We start from the raw sequence: 15,997 nt of genomic DNA on the forward strand, positions 1-15,997 counted from the left end.
AGCTATTACCCGAGATATTAAAAAAATCATCGAAAAAGTTTCGATTATCGCAAAAACCTCGATTTTGAACAACAACGTGATGATTTTATGGAAGGTCATATCGCGGGAGTTATGTCGTTTTGGAACGTCATATCTCCGCGCGGAGTTATGTCGTTTTGGAACGTCATATCTCCGCGCGGAGTTATGTCGTTTTGGAACGTCATATCTCCGCGCGAAGTTATGTCGTTTTGGAACTTGATACCTCCGCGCGGAGCTATTACCCGAGATATTAAAAAAATCATCGAAAAAGTTTCGATTATCGCAAAAACCTCGATTTTGAAAAACAACGTGATGATTTTATGGAAGGTCATATCGCGGGAGTTATGTCGTTTTGGAACGTCATATCTCCGCGCGTTGCTATGTCGTTTTGGAACGTCATATCTCCGCGCGGAGTTATGTCGTTTTGGAACGTCATATCTCCGCGCGGAGTTATGTCGTTTTGGAACGTCATATCTCCGCGCGGAGTTATGTCGTTTTGGAACTTCATATCTCCGCGCGGAGTTATGTCGTTTTGGAACTTCATATCTCCGCGCGGAGTTATTACCCGAGATATTAAAAAAATCATCGAAAAAGTTTCGATTATCGCAAAAACCTCGATTTTGAAAAACAACGTGATGAAATTATGGAAGGTCATATCGCGGGAGTTTTGTAGTTTTGGAACTTCATATCTCCGCGCGGAGCTATTACCCGAGATATTAAAAAAATCATCGATAAAGTTTCGATTATCGCAAAAACCTCGATTTTGAAAAACAACGTGATGATTTTATGGAAGGTCATATCGCGGGAGTTATGTCGTTTTGGAACGTCATATCTCCACGCGGTGTTTTGTCGTTTTGGAACTTCATATCTCCGCGCGGAGCTATTACCCGAGATATTAAAAAAATCATCGAAAAAGTTTCGATTATCGCAAAAACCTCGATTTTGAAAAACAACGTGATGATTTTATGAAAAGTCATATCGCGGGAGTTATGTCGTTTTGGAACGTCATATCTCCCTGCGGTGTTTTGTCGTTTTGGAACGTCATATCTCCGCGCGGAGTTATGTCGTTTTGGAACGTCATATCTCCGCGCGGAGCTATTACCCGAGATATTAAAAAAATCATCGAAAAAGACAGGATCAAGGCAGGCGCTGGCAAAAAGTCAGCCAATTCGGATTCGAGTTCGTGTCAGGGCTGTCTGCTCCTTGGCCCTGCAGCATCAATGAATGGTTGTATGGCTGGCGGGTGTGAGGTGGCTGGAGGCTGCGGCTTGGCTCTCGATTCTTGGGCAGCTTGGGCATGATTGAATTTTCGTGAATTACGGCTCGTTAGCGTGTGGCACGAACACAAACACAGACTTACACATACACGCACACCGAGAGACGTCCTGCTGTGGGCAATGCCACAAAACCAATGAAAACGTGGCATGTTCGTTGTATATTGCAACAAGTTGCCAACCAGAAAGGCAACGATGTTACCATGTTTGACGGCCTGCCTGCCAGCCTATCCGCTGTCGCCCGTCTGTCCGTCCGTCTACTCGCCTGTCATGCACTTGACGTGCTTCATTTCATTTGGTTTTCTTGTTTTCCGCTTTTTCCATATTTTTCGCGCGGCCTGACACGTTTTTTACTTACTCAGTCGTTGACATTTTGCGTGACTGACGACAGCCGCGTGGTGTGAATAAATGAAAATGAAATTGGCGCCACTTTGTAGGCCCCCGCAAATGGGGCAATGTGTTTGCTTTTTACCATTTGGTGTCTTAATTATGATTGGGATTGGACGTACACTCTTCGCTGCAACATTGGCAATTAATTTATCGATTTATATCGTCCAATTTGCAAATTGTTGCCCGCTGCGGAGCTCTCTAGAATATTAAATCCGCTCAACTATTTAGCCAAATTTAATGGTTGAGTGTCTGTTGTCATTCAGATTTCCATGTTTTCCACGGAAAATATTATTCACAGCTAAATTTTAATTATTTAATGCACTTTCCCGCTAAACTGTTGGGAATATTTACACGTAATTCAATTTGTCAGTCGCATAAAAAAGTATTTTGATCAATCAGTGTGCGTTGAAGTTCACAGGAAATTCAGGTGAACTGAAAATTAAATGTATACAAATTAAATAAAATACACAAAAAATTGAATAAATTAAAGAATTAATTCCGACAATTTGATTAAGTAAACGTAGTTTGTCAAAGAAAAAGAGTAATTTATAGTAAAAATTTTCAAAAATGTAAATACATTGTTTATTCGGTTTGTGAACGAATCGTTGATAATAAATTATCTGAAATGCCAAAAGTAATTAATATTAATCAATATATGCTGCACCTTTAAGCTACTTCTCTGCGCGCAAGCGATAAAAGAGTGCAGTTTTCATTTTAAAAGTATTCGCACTTTGAATAAGAGGGCTTGAAGAGCTGTTGCCCGGCTGGGCACAGGAAAAAATATGTCGGAAAATTGCCGCAGCGGACTTCACGTGTCAATGTGAGCAAGGTGAAAAAGGTGCAGGTGCATGCCCTCGTAAATATTTGACACTCGCCGCTTGTCCAATGCCGCACACGAATGCAGGCGAAAAATATCTCATGTGCACTTTGGCAAACAAATTAAAATTTATCGGACCGGCTGGTGGTCAGGTCGGAGGAGCTACACCCCATAAACTGACAATTAAGGCGATGGCTCTCGCAGCAAATACACGGAATATTTGGAAATGTTTGCCTTTTATTTCGCTTGTGCTTTTTAAAGGCATTCAATTAAGCCGCAATTGAGCGTCGATGCATGTTACAAATTTAGTAAATGTGAATTCATCTTCTTTTTCGCAGATGGACAATCGGATGTGGATGTGCAATTGGTGGTGCCGAGGTATGTGGAGCGCGGCTCCAGCGCCACATTGATATGCAAGCACAATGTGATACCGGAAATACTGTTCAAGGTAAGTCTTCAGTTCAGTTTACTGAACGCAAGCAAATGTGTACTTATTATCTTTGTCTTTGTCTTTACCGTCAAGTATATCAGCGTTTGCATGATGAATGTGGCAGGCACGATGAGAACTTTAAATTGAAATGGCAACCGCGACGACAAAGCAACTTTGTTTGCCTTGTGCTACTTTGTGCTACTCTGGCAAGTTTATAGCTTTGACAGAAGCTTACCCAATCAGTGGCAGGTGCTGGAGGTAGTGCATGTTGTTAGTTCTGCCACAGACAGAAATGCAATTGTAGCAATTGTCGTGAAAAGTTGCAATCAAAGAGCGGTTCATCGTGTCCTCATTGCCCCCGACGTTGTCACTTCCGCCTTAGTTTCAGTTTCGGCTTTAGTTTCAGTTACAGTTGCGACAATTAATTTCACTTCAACTCTCTTATTACTGTCACGAAACATCAAGGGACACGCATAGCCGTACGGCGTACGGCTTATGGCCCCAAAGGCGACGCCTTTGAATTTATGGCAAATGAGCTGCTTGGTTTTCCTGCCACAGTGACCCAGGCGGTAGCCGAGTGTAGCTGACTTAGTCAGCGTGCATACTTTAAGTTTAGTTTGGAACTTTATGCTACTACAAATCGTGGCATACAAATTCAAGGCCAAGCAAAAGCAAAACCATAAGCACAAGCGCCTGCGGCTGCGGTAGCGGCAGCGACTTCTCTGGATGTTAGGGTAGAGGTCGATGTAGAGATGGAGGTTGTGCGCGAGCTTGTCGTTTTGTTCATTCTAAGTACCATAAAAGCGTACAACTTTGATGGCGCAAAAATACCACAAAGTTGAGTGTTTTAGAAGCGCACAACATATTGATTTTCCTCCAGTTTTCGGCAGTAGAAGCGGTAGCAGCAGTTTGCAGTTACTTCGTTCGAAATCAAGAATGAATTTTAGACGAAAGTGTGGAACACAGGTTGTTAATGTACGGTTTTTCATTAGTCATTATCATTAGGCAGAGTGAAAATTAATGAATGTGTTAGCTGGAAAAAAAAAGTTAATTTACCATCCAATGTCCATGCAAGCTTTGCTGTACTCTATTCGAGTTGAATTGACAAAAAAAGAAGTTGACTTAAGCAAACCCTTTAAAATCATTATTGATTTTCAAATGTGCACTTAGCTTAAACAAGGGCTAGCAAGGGTTGCTCTGTTAGAATTGGATTTGCTCCTTAACAGAGTATATTTTTAGTAACGAGAAGACATAAGAAATTTTTTTATAGAACTAATGATTCAATTATAGTGTATTTATGGGCATATTGTATTTAATTATTTTTACAATATTCAGACCATGAGCCACAGCGAAATTCGAAAAAACGATATCAAATCAAGAGAAGCCAAATATTATTTGTATTTCATATTCGTCGAAATTTAATATTTAAATTAGCGAGTAATTGCCTTTTGATTGTTTGTCCTTTTTATTATTTAGTTGTTGAAAATGTTATGTAAATTATCTGGCCGATGGTGTTTTCTGATTTTCATCCTAGTGTCAGCTAACAAATTTAATATGCACACCTGTACACCTGCCCTCAGGCATACCTGCAGCGGTACAATTAGCTGGGGGTAAAAATAAAATAAGCGCAGCACTTGCCGTGTTTACATGTAGACATTATTTTATTTGGCCAGTTGGCCGTTTTGCGGCTACTACCGCCTGGCAATGGCTAATTAGTATAATTGACTATATAACCGAGTGCGCTGGCACACTCGGCACCATGCCGCCGGTTTTGATTCGAATTGTTGCACGAAGCGTGGCAAATTGTGTGGAAGTGGCACTAAAAAGGCAATTAAAACGCAAATGCGAACACGGTTAACCATGGAATTGAAGTCGGCTGCGTCGTATGGTTTTCACATGCTGAAGCATACTTTTGGGTATACAAAAGCAGCGCGAAAAAATAAATTAAATAAACTAATTACGCTGCGAACGGCAGGCTGGGCCAACGGGGCTGGCTCAGACCCGACCACGTAATTGAGCTTTTGATTTGCCGGCTGAGTACCAAAAAAAAAAAAGAAGCGGGCTAATAAACACAAACAAAATATGCACAAAGTCAGACCATGGCTTAGCGGACACGCCAAAGCCAACACAGGCCAAACTCATGTCTGGCTAAACAACAAAAATACAAAACAATGGAACAGGATCACAACGCTCTCTGCAGGGACCGGGCCATGTCCCCCATATCCACAGCCAGATACTGTCCCCGTTTGATTACTTTGCGATATGCACACTGCTATTATTATGATGACTGTGACCGTGGCTCCGAAAGTTTCATGTCATATCAAGAGGAATTGTTTCAAAAATTTCCACAAGTGGCTGATAAAATTTGATGGGCACATGGAGAGAGCGCTCAAACGTGCTTATGTGCTGTCGAATGGTTCAGCGGTTGCATGTTGATGTTTGCTTTGACCGTCCAAAACGGGGCACTGTATACCGTTATCGATTGCTCTGACAGAGAACACATGCGTGAGTAATGACGACATTTGCGGCCCAAATTGCGTATACGCCGCGCTCGCCGCAGGCACTTTCAATAGGGACATTAATATTATTAAGTTGCATGCAATCAATGCAATTTGCTGTGAAGCATGTCAATCAACCAATTTGCCCCACATCACGCCCACGCCCACGCCCACGCCCCGTCGAGCGTGATATTTAATATAAACAGAACTCTTAAATAAATTACGAGTACATTTTAATTTAGCTGCCAAAGTGTGTCGCATAAAGTGCAATAAATAAATATTGTGCGTAATTAAAAGCTGTTGGCAAGCGCCGTTTTATTTTTCACTTCCGGGGCCTCAAGGGTTGTCTCGCGCTCTGCCGCCCACCCCAAAACTAAAAACTTTTCCACAGTCGCAAGTTGCGAATGGAAATTTATTTTCATTTACATTATGTTTTCATATTTGCTTTTGCTTCCAAGTCCCATTTGCACTGGCGCTAACTTTTTCAGTCATATTCGAGCGTTTATGTTGCCTTCACAAGCCTCGTTTTTAATAACGCACTCATCACGCCCCCCGCCCACCCAGGACGACGTGGGCAAACATTTACATGACAGCGCCTCCCCCTCATGCTGACCGTTTGACATTTGCCTGTGGCATTTCAATAAAACATTCTATTATTTACAGTTTTACAGCTTAACGCGCATTTTAATTGTCCTTGCAACAAATTCGTGCAACTTGTTGCAAAGTTTAATTGCATTGCATTTGTTTTATACTTTATCGTTTTCCGTTTTCAATTTTTTTCTCTCTTTCATTTTTTTTTTCCATCAAATTACTTACTCTAGATTATTAACTGCGGCAGTCATGAACCGATCCGGCGGCTCGCATTCAAATTGACGCAGTTACTCAATCAATGTCACAATCAGCGTGGCAACAACAAAACTGTTACGTAACAATATTTTAATATGGCCAAATGTATTTGTTTGATTGCAGGTGACATGGCTGAAGGTTGAGAAGGGCAAATTCTTCGAGTTCATAAACGGACGCAATCCCCCATTTCGTAATTCCACCATCGAGGGAGCCGAAATTGATGTAAGTAGACGCAAATTGCCGGGGGGTAAGAGCAAGGACAGTTAAATTTGACGTACCGAAGATTAAATACCCTTGCAGGCATGTCAAATAAGTAATTCCATATAATTTCCACTGATTGTCTCTACTATTGATGTTGTGTGTGTACATCAATTGGGTAAGGGTTAACAGGTGAGCCCTTCGGCTCAATATTATTTTATACATGTGTGTGATGGGACTTGACGCGACCTTTTCATATAATATATTAATACAGAACATTAAAGAACCATAAGCTAGAGTATAATAAATGTTGTTTTAGGACGAAATAACGCGCATTTTTCTTTTTAAACGAACTTGTCAGCTGTGCAAGTCAATTTCCATTAAATTCTGTGAGCCCCAGTTTAATTGAAGTAAAAAGAATTTATTGAGTAAAAAAAGTATTTTTAGACTTCTGTTTTAGTCCAAACTAAATTAGAAGTTCAATGTTGGCCATAAAAACCAACAGCAACATAATATTAAATTTCAGTCTATGTATAAAAATCCATTTAAATGTGCACATATTAATTTGATAATATTTAAAACCCTCTCGGACTTGCTAAAAATTAGAAGAAAGAAAATATGAAATTAGAAAAATGCACATTAAATGCACATTAGCTGACAAATTATGATTAGTGACAGATTAATAGTTATTGATCCTATCGACCGCAATTGTAAGTAATATTATTATGTTTAAATTATTTAGAGCTCATTTATTAGAGTGCACCTTGACGAACGCAACAGCTGTTGTAAGCCATTTAGTAAATTGCACTTAATTATCACGCACTAACTTATAGTAAATAAATTGGCTAATTATTTCTTTTAAATAAGTTAGTATTTAAACTTTTTTCTTTTGCTTAACAGTGGGAGAACTCGAACGAAACGCAGGTAACCTTGAAGAATGTGCAGTTCGACTTGTCGGGCCAGTTCTACTGCGAGGTATCAACGGACACGCCCATCTTTACCAAAGCCAGCGCCGATGAGCTAATGAGCGTTTTCTGTGCGTAACAATTGGCAAGACAATTTCAGCAGACAGACACTAATTGCTCTTGTAATGTCTTTACAGTGCCTCAGACAGGTCCACCCACCATCAAGTTCCGCAAGCGCACACCCTTCGCCATAGGCGAGAAGCTGTTCGCCTTGTGCAACACAACCCGAGGACGACCAGCCCCGCACATAACATGGCTAATCAATGGCAAAAAGGTGCGTATGCATAAGAGCTACTATTTATCTATCAGAAAACACGGCCAGGGTCACAAATGTTGGTCAGTTGCATTGGGGTGTGTGGGAGCAATATTTCCAAATGCATATTGTGTGACCGAGAAATGGAATGGCTGCCAGGGGACGTCAGAATGTCAGTGGCGCTGCATTGAGATAAACATCAGTTTAAGCCATTTTATAATTATAGCCTACATGTGCGGCTTATGGAGCTTTCATTTTAATTACCCAGGCCCGGGCGCAGACCTAGACCCAGTGCCTGTGTGGGTCAGCCGTAGCCGAGGCAGCACAGCAGCAGCGGTAGCAGCTGCTTCTCAGCGAGAAATACAACAACAAGAGTTGAGGGAAAAGGAAATGAAATATAAATAAATTTATTATATCTGCTGCTGGCGCACACAGAATATGGTAAACTCTAAAATGAAATTTATTCATAAACGCGCTGCCACACGACCATCTGACCGGGCATCGCATGGCGGTGGGGGGATTTGCGTGGCGGGTGGAGAGGCGAGGGATATAATAATGGGTTACCTACCTCAATGATCCATTTTTTATTTGCAACCTTATGGAAAGCTTTGACATTGAAATGACTTTTATTTGCAAGTTGCGTAACATTACAAGTCAACAATGTGAACCCTCTTCTGATCCTTGCCCCGCTCTCTCTTCCGACAGGTCGAGGAGAAGTACGTGCGCACCCACCATGTCTTCTCGTTCAACGGCAAGCATCAGCGCCGCACGCAGCAGCAGCAACAGACGCCGCTGACTCAGCAGCAGATGCAGCATTACTATCAGCAGCATTACTACAGCCAGTATCAGCCGCAGTTCCACGTGCCCCACTACATCGATCGTTACGACAAGAGCCTGCGCTGGGGCGGTGCCCGTCCTGGCGGTAAGTAAACCACGATAAGTTCGAATATTGCAGTCGGGTGCAACCGACTTGAGCTTTAGTATTATTATTCTTTATTTGTCCGGCTGTGGAAACTATTAATATTTGCGGTTAGAGGGTCGATCCTTATAGAAGGGCAACAGTGGTCCACCTGCTGAATTGGGTGCTTCGACTTACATCTGCTGTGTCATAAATGTTGTAACACTATCCGACACATTTTTAACGAATATATATTCAAAATTTTCAGACTCTTGCTTTACTTTTAACACCTTTACCCTCCCAGGTAACCTTTTCCGGTAAACAAATGTTAGTAAATAGAACGGGAAAGGGAAATGGAGGTTACGTGTATATTAGAAGGGACACAGACAATAACGCACTAATGTCCTGTGATGAGCATTGAATCATCTTATTTTATTTAAATTTTAAAGATAAATCTATATGCTATCCACCTACTTGTGACTTTTATGATATTTGATTTGCATCCAAGAATAGCTTCTCCATCCGATGCCAACCCAGCGAGAGAATGCAGTTATATAATTGTTTCCAGATGCATTGCCAGCTGGTGGTTTTGAGCTAGTGCAACGTTTAGTTTAATTAGCCCATTTGTTAAAATGACTTTTGACTTTTGCCATTGCAGATGAGTTCTCGCAGTATGCGCCGCACCATGGACACGACGGACATGTGCATCATGGCGGTGTTGGAAACATCTACAACAATCCTTTCAGCTCTCTGGCTAATTATCATGATATCGGCGAGATACACGAGATACATCAGCGCAACTATGATATAAACAAGAAGCATATGGAGATTAAGAAACAGCAGATGGAGTTGAAAAAGCACAGGTTAGTCCACAACCGGGCCATTAATCAGCCCGAACCGGCATCTGGCGATGCTTGGCATAAACCGAGTTTTATTTATGAGGCTTACAAATTAAAAGGCAACAACTTTTAGCAGTCAGCTAAGCAGACGACGAACTGTTTCTAAAAGTATGCAATGTGCAAAGTTCTGCACCCTGCCACCTTTGGCACATACAACACTCTCACAGGTCCACCCTTGCCGCCCTTGACTGGGTAACTGAGCCAGCTGTTCAGTGCCCAGCAAAAACTTTTCATATTCTTATCAATTTCCCCAGGTTGCGTGTGTGGCGTGTTTATTAAAGTTTTCTTATCTATGGTCTAAAAGGATTTGGCTTGTGCATGTGCCGCGATGTTGGCACATTGTTAAAACCGGCTGCCAGCCGGGCTGCCATTGCTTATCCTTCGTTCCCTATGCCTTTTATTGTGGATAATATAAATAAATTTTGTGGCATGGCTTCTGCTTGCCACCGCGCTGCCTGCTAGAAATGTTTACGTGGCGCGATTGGAAGTGAAACGTAAATGAATGCAATAAATTATTTACGCTCACCTGCGATATTAAAAATCAAGAAGGAAAACTTTTCCAATATACCAACTTTCTCAGCTCAACTTTCAAAGCCATGGGCATGCGTATGTGCTTAAGTGTGTGCTTGAGTAGGCGTGCTTGTGTGTGTGTGTGTGTGTGTGTGTGTGGTGCTAGTTTAATGACAGGCTACGCCACAATTCGCCTGCCAGCTGCTTCTACCATGTCTGCTGCTGCTGCTTCTGCTGCTCCTGATGTTGCTCTTTCAAGTTGTGTGGTCGTGGCTCAAACCTGCATACGCATTACACATACGCCACGTGGCAGGCATTTGCATTGGGCCAGCTGCAACATGGCCCTGACATAAAGCGCAGTAAACCAGGCCAAACCAGGTTGAAGACAATAAAACAAACACATCACTTGCAACTTAACGAGCACATTTGGAGACTTTTAACATTTTGCTTGACATTTGGCAGCCAATCACATCATATTTGGATTGACTGTTTAATAGTGCATTATATAACCAGATCTGAAATGCTTTTAGCGCAATTGGCTGGCTCGCTTGTCTGCACACACATGAATTTCACATTTCCCAATCGTATCTGATGTGTGTCGCTGAGCATTCGTGGCAAATGCCACTTGGTTAATTTATCCTTAAGTGGAAACCATGATTAACTCTTGCGCCATTTCCTTGTTGGCTAATTGCATTTTCCGTGGGCGAAAGCAAAAACGCTTTAAAAATAATTGCCACAGCTCAAAATGCAGCGTGTGTGACTGTGTTTGTGTGTAAAACTAATTTTGCTGAAAACTTAACGTTAATAAGCAATAATTTATAACCAAAGTGCACGAGCCCCGTCCCGGCAGAGCATAAGCCAGCTGGCACAGTTGCAAGTGAGCTGCAATGTACCTGAGCTGCAGCCTTTGAAGCCTTGAAGCTGCAATGAGCACAGGGTGCGACTACTAAATATCTTACTACATAGCAGAATGGTTCAGGAGAACTTAAACAGCAGATGCCTAAAGTATAGCAAGTGAAAACGCTTTATCTATTCTTTGTTAATGTGACAATCAAATCTTGTGAGAACAATCATATCCTGTCATTTGTTATACAATTAATGTTTGCATATTTATGATTATGTCTTTTTTGGTAGTCCAATTAAAAAATCAAATAAATATTGCAATTAGTTTTCCAGTTCACTTTCAATTGAATGATAAATAAATCAAAATTTTAATTTATCGTAGGTTTTTTAAGCTTTTTTAAATTTCTAAGTCTAAGTTAAGATAAACTTCAGCTTTACGCGAAGCACCCTGTATTTGTTTTATTCATGGCTTCTGTTACAGGCTGCACAGTATTTACGTATGTGAGTACGACTGTGGGCGTAATTGCAGACGCGCCCACTATTAAAAGTTGGCGCATATTTATGCAATCTGGAGTATTGCGGAGTAAAAAAACAACTATAAAATGCGCAAGCAACAGTAGCAACAAATAACAACAACAACAACAAGAGAGAGCAGCAAGTAACGGTCACGTTTATGTTTACAGCAGTTTACAGCAGTGTGCATAAATTTCTGTGTTCGTGTGTGTCTGTGTGTGCGTGTGCGGGGCGTGACATAGACTACGATGTTTATTAAGTTAAAGCTTAATACACTGCACAGCACACACACACATGCATGAATGTGTGTCTGTGTGTGTGTGTGTGTGTGATTTTATGCAAATGGAATGTCAAAGCATGCCCCGAGCAGCGACCTTGCTGCATTTATGAACTACATTAAGTATGCGCCATGTGTGCCATTGGTCATGTAGCTTAATTAACCGCTAAAATTGATTAAGTAATTGCCACAATAACACAAACAAGTGTTTGGGCGACACAAATATACTCCGCATTGTTCCGCTGTCTGAATGCTTGCCATTTTGTTGTTGAGGGTTTTGTTCAGCTGCTTGACTTGAAACGCCTTTAAGAGCGCCGAATGAAAGTAACAAAAAAATGTAACTAAAAAAAACATAAAAAACAAAAACAACGGCAGCAGCAGCAGCAGCACCAGCAGCGGCATGGCTATAAAAGGCATAACACGTAGCGCTGAATGTACACTTCGAGCGGTGGGTGGGAGCGGACGGGCGGGTCGAGAGGGTGGCCCTGCACACAGGAAACTCAGCCAGGCAAAGGCATATGAATGGGGCGTTTTATGCAGTCAAAAAGTAGTTTACACGTTGTTGCACAATTTATGTTTGTGCAACACGTAAGACCATTGTGCCAGACACAAGCCAGCGCAGATAAATGCATACATATGTATATAAGGTATGCACATACATACACATGCATATGCATATACATATGTATACGTTAGTATGCTTAGGATCCTGTGCGTGTTGCAGCTGAATACTACCTGCAACCGTTTGTGCCGTCTCTATTATTTTTGCACTGGGCTACCATTTCTAAACGTACCCAAGCCTTAAAAGGGCATGCAAGTACAAATTGTCAGAGTTGAAATACATTGTAGTATGCAAGTCTAGACAATTGTAAAATTATTCGAATTAGTGATAGACTTTAAAACAATTAGAGAGAAAAAAGACTTAAATTCTATGGGAGTAAACTAAATATATAAAATTTATACGGCAAATTGATAAAAAAAAATTAATATATAAATGTAATTTTTAAGTAGTAGGTTTTTCAAAGAAAAGTTTTACAACTGAAATTTCTGGCCGGCTTCGAGTCCCGGCCAAAGCTGTTCTGTTTACCTTTCTAAACCTATTAAAAGAGTTAAGTTAGTGCCATTAATTTATTAACCTAATAAAACTATGAAATAATAAACGAAAACTATTTCTAAGCTTGGAAGAGGGTATTCGACATTGAGGCTATTTAAATGGCACATTCCGTACTTTTGGATTTCTTACTATTTTCGTGTGCTGGATTTTTTTGTTCTTTAGTTTGAACAACCAACAAAGGGCGCGCCCTTAAATGCAGCTTGAATTTTCATTTAATTTTCAGTGTGGTTGTCGTTTGTACGTTTTTCGTGTGCTGAAATTGCCCGAATCGCTGAGTTGACCCTCAAAAGGGCGACCATTAAATGTCGCGACTCGCCGCGACTTAAGGCACAAGAAATTGGCCATGGTTGTGCGCCGGAGTAGATGTAATTAGCTGGTCCCTGGCGCTGATCGCGTGTGTGGCAGTAATTCTTCTGGGCGGGTCAGCAGAAGCCGCGGCGACGTGTCATAAACCGGGCTACTAATTGTGAGCAGCAAGGGGGCAAACGGTAGGCGCTTCTAGCACTGGCAGCTGGGGTCAGTTGTTTTAATGCGAGAGGCCAGTCTTAAGCGCGGTCAATGCCAGTGCGCTTTTAGTTTTAATTGCTGGCGGCAGGGCGAGGTGGGGGCTAAGTGCCTGCTGATATCAGCTACAAGACGCTGAAATGGTGTGTTTCATTAATCACAATGAGAGAAAGCAACAGCAATAGCAAAAGCAGCTGCACATTAAAATTAAATTTGTATTTTATAACGTTAGACTAAGTATTACAATTTGGCTAATTTGCTGGAGCGCGAGCACTGGCCACGCCTACTTGACCTTGTTAACAGGCAAGTAGGTGGCACCAGGCGCCGCGGCAGCTGGCGGCGCATAGCTAGAAGGCGCCTCTAGCTCGGTTACACGAGAGCCCACATTGTCAGTGGACTCAATGCTGATGTCTCCCGCTCTGCGCTCATCCACGAGCTGCAGCGGCTGCTGTGGCTGTTGCACCACTTGCTTTGAGGCAAAGTCAAGCACGGGCGCAGTACCAGCATTGTAGGATGTGGAGGAGCCGCCCAGGCGATCGTACTCCTGTTGAATGGTGCGCTGCGCATTTAGCGCATCTTCTGCCGTGCGATATTTGACAAAGTGTACCTCGGGCTTCTTGGCATTTACGTGGTTGAGATTCTGCAGCCTGTTGGCCAAGCTGGTGAGATCGCCTTGCTTGGTCAGCACATAAATGGCAGTCTGTTGCTCTGCGGCCTGTTTGGCAAGCGCCACTGCAGCGTTCTCCAGCCCTTTGTTTTCGGGTGCACGAATGAAGAGCACGCGCAGATTCCTCTTCAGCGAGGCAGCCAAGTCGCCGACGCTGCGGTTATCTTCGAAATCTGCCTCTGGCGCGGAATATGTATAAAACTCTTTGTTGAATTCCGTGTTGACGCTGGAGTAGTCGGGCTGACTGTTGGACACATAGTCCAGATTTGAGCCACCGGACAGTGAACCCCCAGATAAAGAGCCTCCAATACCGGCTTCATAATTATAACCGCCCACTTCTGCATTGGCTGTCGCCAGCAAGGCTAAGACCTGCCAAGCGAACAAACATTTAAATTGGAATACAAAAAACGTTAAGTGGAAAGACTTTGCGGCACTTACAATAAATCCACGCATATTCCTGTGATGCCCCAAAGTCCAATTTCAGCTGCAATGTCAACGGCTGTCACCTTGCGCGATTACGGCTCGAGGTGTGAAAGGCGTGTGATGCTGCTCATCCGATCGATGGGCGTTTTTATAAGCGGCAGCCAAACGCCCAACGGAGATGCAGATTGCGCAGTCGGCGGCCGTTGTGTTTACTGCTATTTTGGCCGCTCATCCACCTTATCGCTGAATGTTGTAAATGACGTAAAGTGCAAAAGCGGCGAGCCGTATCCGCCAGCGAATTAGTTAGCATAAATCAAAAACCTATTGCAAATTTCGCTGAATCAATCGAATCGAATCGAAACGATATGGAAATGAAAATGCTGGAAACACCGATTAGAGATCTCGCTGAGGCCAACAAAGACTAACTATGTGGGGCAATGACAAGAGGTATGCGCCGCAGATTGCGCGAAATTTGCATTCTTGGCCATTTTGTGGCCACGTAATTAATTAATTATAAACATCAACGCAAATGCAAAATATTACAGCAATACAACAACAACGACAACACAGCAGCAAATGTCAACACAAAAGCCCATAGCTGCACAACCAATGATTCGGAAATTGAATTGAATTTTAATGAATGCACGCTAAATATTTTATAATGATAGCAACCGATTAGCATGACAACAACGGTGGGAACTGGCTGCCGCAGACCACAAATCAATGCGACGCTAAGCAGTTTCGTTAGCTTTTGGCCACTGTAACAATATTTGTATTTGCCGTTTGGCCAAAACAGATAACAATGCCGTTTCGTAAAATTACAAAACAAATAAAAACAAATTAAAAATCAAACGATAAAAAAAAAATGAAAACAACGCACAGACTGTATTTATGTAAATTAACAAGCGCCGTTTGAAGCATTTTTAGTTAAGCATCATTTCATTTTTATTGCTATTGTTTTTTTTTTCGCATATATATCTAATTAGGGACATCAAATAAATGCTTTAGGCACATTTTTATTTACTTTTTTCCTGCGACTGCCAAAAGCTGATTAGTCACAACACATCACTATACGCAGTTCCTATATCTATTTTAATTTTGCTAAAAATCATAGTTAGATTTTATTTGATTTAATATTATTTTTGATTTATTTATTGGTTTTATATACATGTTTATATATATATATATATATATATATATTAGATTTTATGTAGAATGGAATAGAAATGAAGTATACACAAAGCCTCATGGGGACTCCACCAAAAATAATGTAAACTATATAAAACTTTACTTAAATTGGCAGACCACATTCGATGGCGTCTGTGACCGTGTAAAACTTTAGTTTTTCGTGGTTCCGTGGTAAATTGTGTGGTATACTTTTACTAGCATTTGTTTTGTTTAAATTTAGTTTACAAAAATACTATTGCCCTATTTTAGGCTTGATGATTTAACTGCCACACAGTGCCTGCAAACTGTTGCCGCCTTTCACTTTCGACAATTTTTGGAAGCATTTTTTGATCACGCATACTTAATATAAAATTAATAAAATTAATTAGTAAGTAGGATGTTAAGGCACCTGTTGAAGGTATTGTTGTTACACATCAAAACGGCTATTACCTTAAATAAAGGTTAGATGAAAACGTTTTTGAACAAATAAGAA

The 15,997-nt window shown here is 41.5% G+C and overlaps 2 protein-coding genes across 3 annotated transcripts in view; one reads left to right on the plus strand and one right to left on the minus strand.

Annotated features, from left to right (window-relative positions):
* The window catches only part of beat-VII (beaten path VII), a 57,985-nt gene that overhangs the window by 32,475 nt on the left and 9,513 nt on the right, over window positions 1-15,997 (plus strand). Inside the window, exons 2-8 of one of the 2 annotated variants that reach the window (XM_032439173.2) lie at window positions 2,838-2,947; window positions 6,397-6,495; window positions 7,372-7,507; window positions 7,574-7,710; window positions 8,395-8,611; window positions 9,246-9,450; window positions 9,741-9,894. In XM_032439173.2, coding sequence (XP_032295064.1) covers window positions 2,838-2,947; window positions 6,397-6,495; window positions 7,372-7,507; window positions 7,574-7,710; window positions 8,395-8,611; window positions 9,246-9,450; window positions 9,741-9,765 — 929 coding nt within the window. In that variant the 3' untranslated portion in view covers window positions 9,766-9,894. Of the gene's footprint in view, window positions 1-2,837; window positions 2,948-6,396; window positions 6,496-7,371; window positions 7,508-7,573; window positions 7,711-8,394; window positions 8,612-9,245; window positions 9,451-9,740; window positions 9,895-15,997 lie in introns of those variants that run through there. The other variant, XM_002058646.4, reaches the window with a different exon arrangement.
* Window positions 13,432-14,531, minus strand: Tb (Tubby). Its single transcript, XM_002058647.3, has 2 exons — window positions 14,353-14,531; window positions 13,432-14,283 (listed from the first exon to the last, which is right to left on the minus strand). Exons 1-2 carry the CDS (start codon window positions 14,365-14,367, stop codon window positions 13,531-13,533), a joined length of 768 nt encoding a protein of 255 aa, XP_002058683.1. The 5' UTR covers window positions 14,368-14,531; the 3' UTR covers window positions 13,432-13,530.

Source organism: Drosophila virilis, chromosome 2, assembly GCF_030788295.1.
Source record: "Drosophila virilis strain 15010-1051.87 chromosome 2, Dvir_AGI_RSII-ME, whole genome shotgun sequence".
NCBI lineage: Eukaryota > Metazoa > Arthropoda > Insecta > Diptera > Drosophilidae > Drosophila > Drosophila virilis.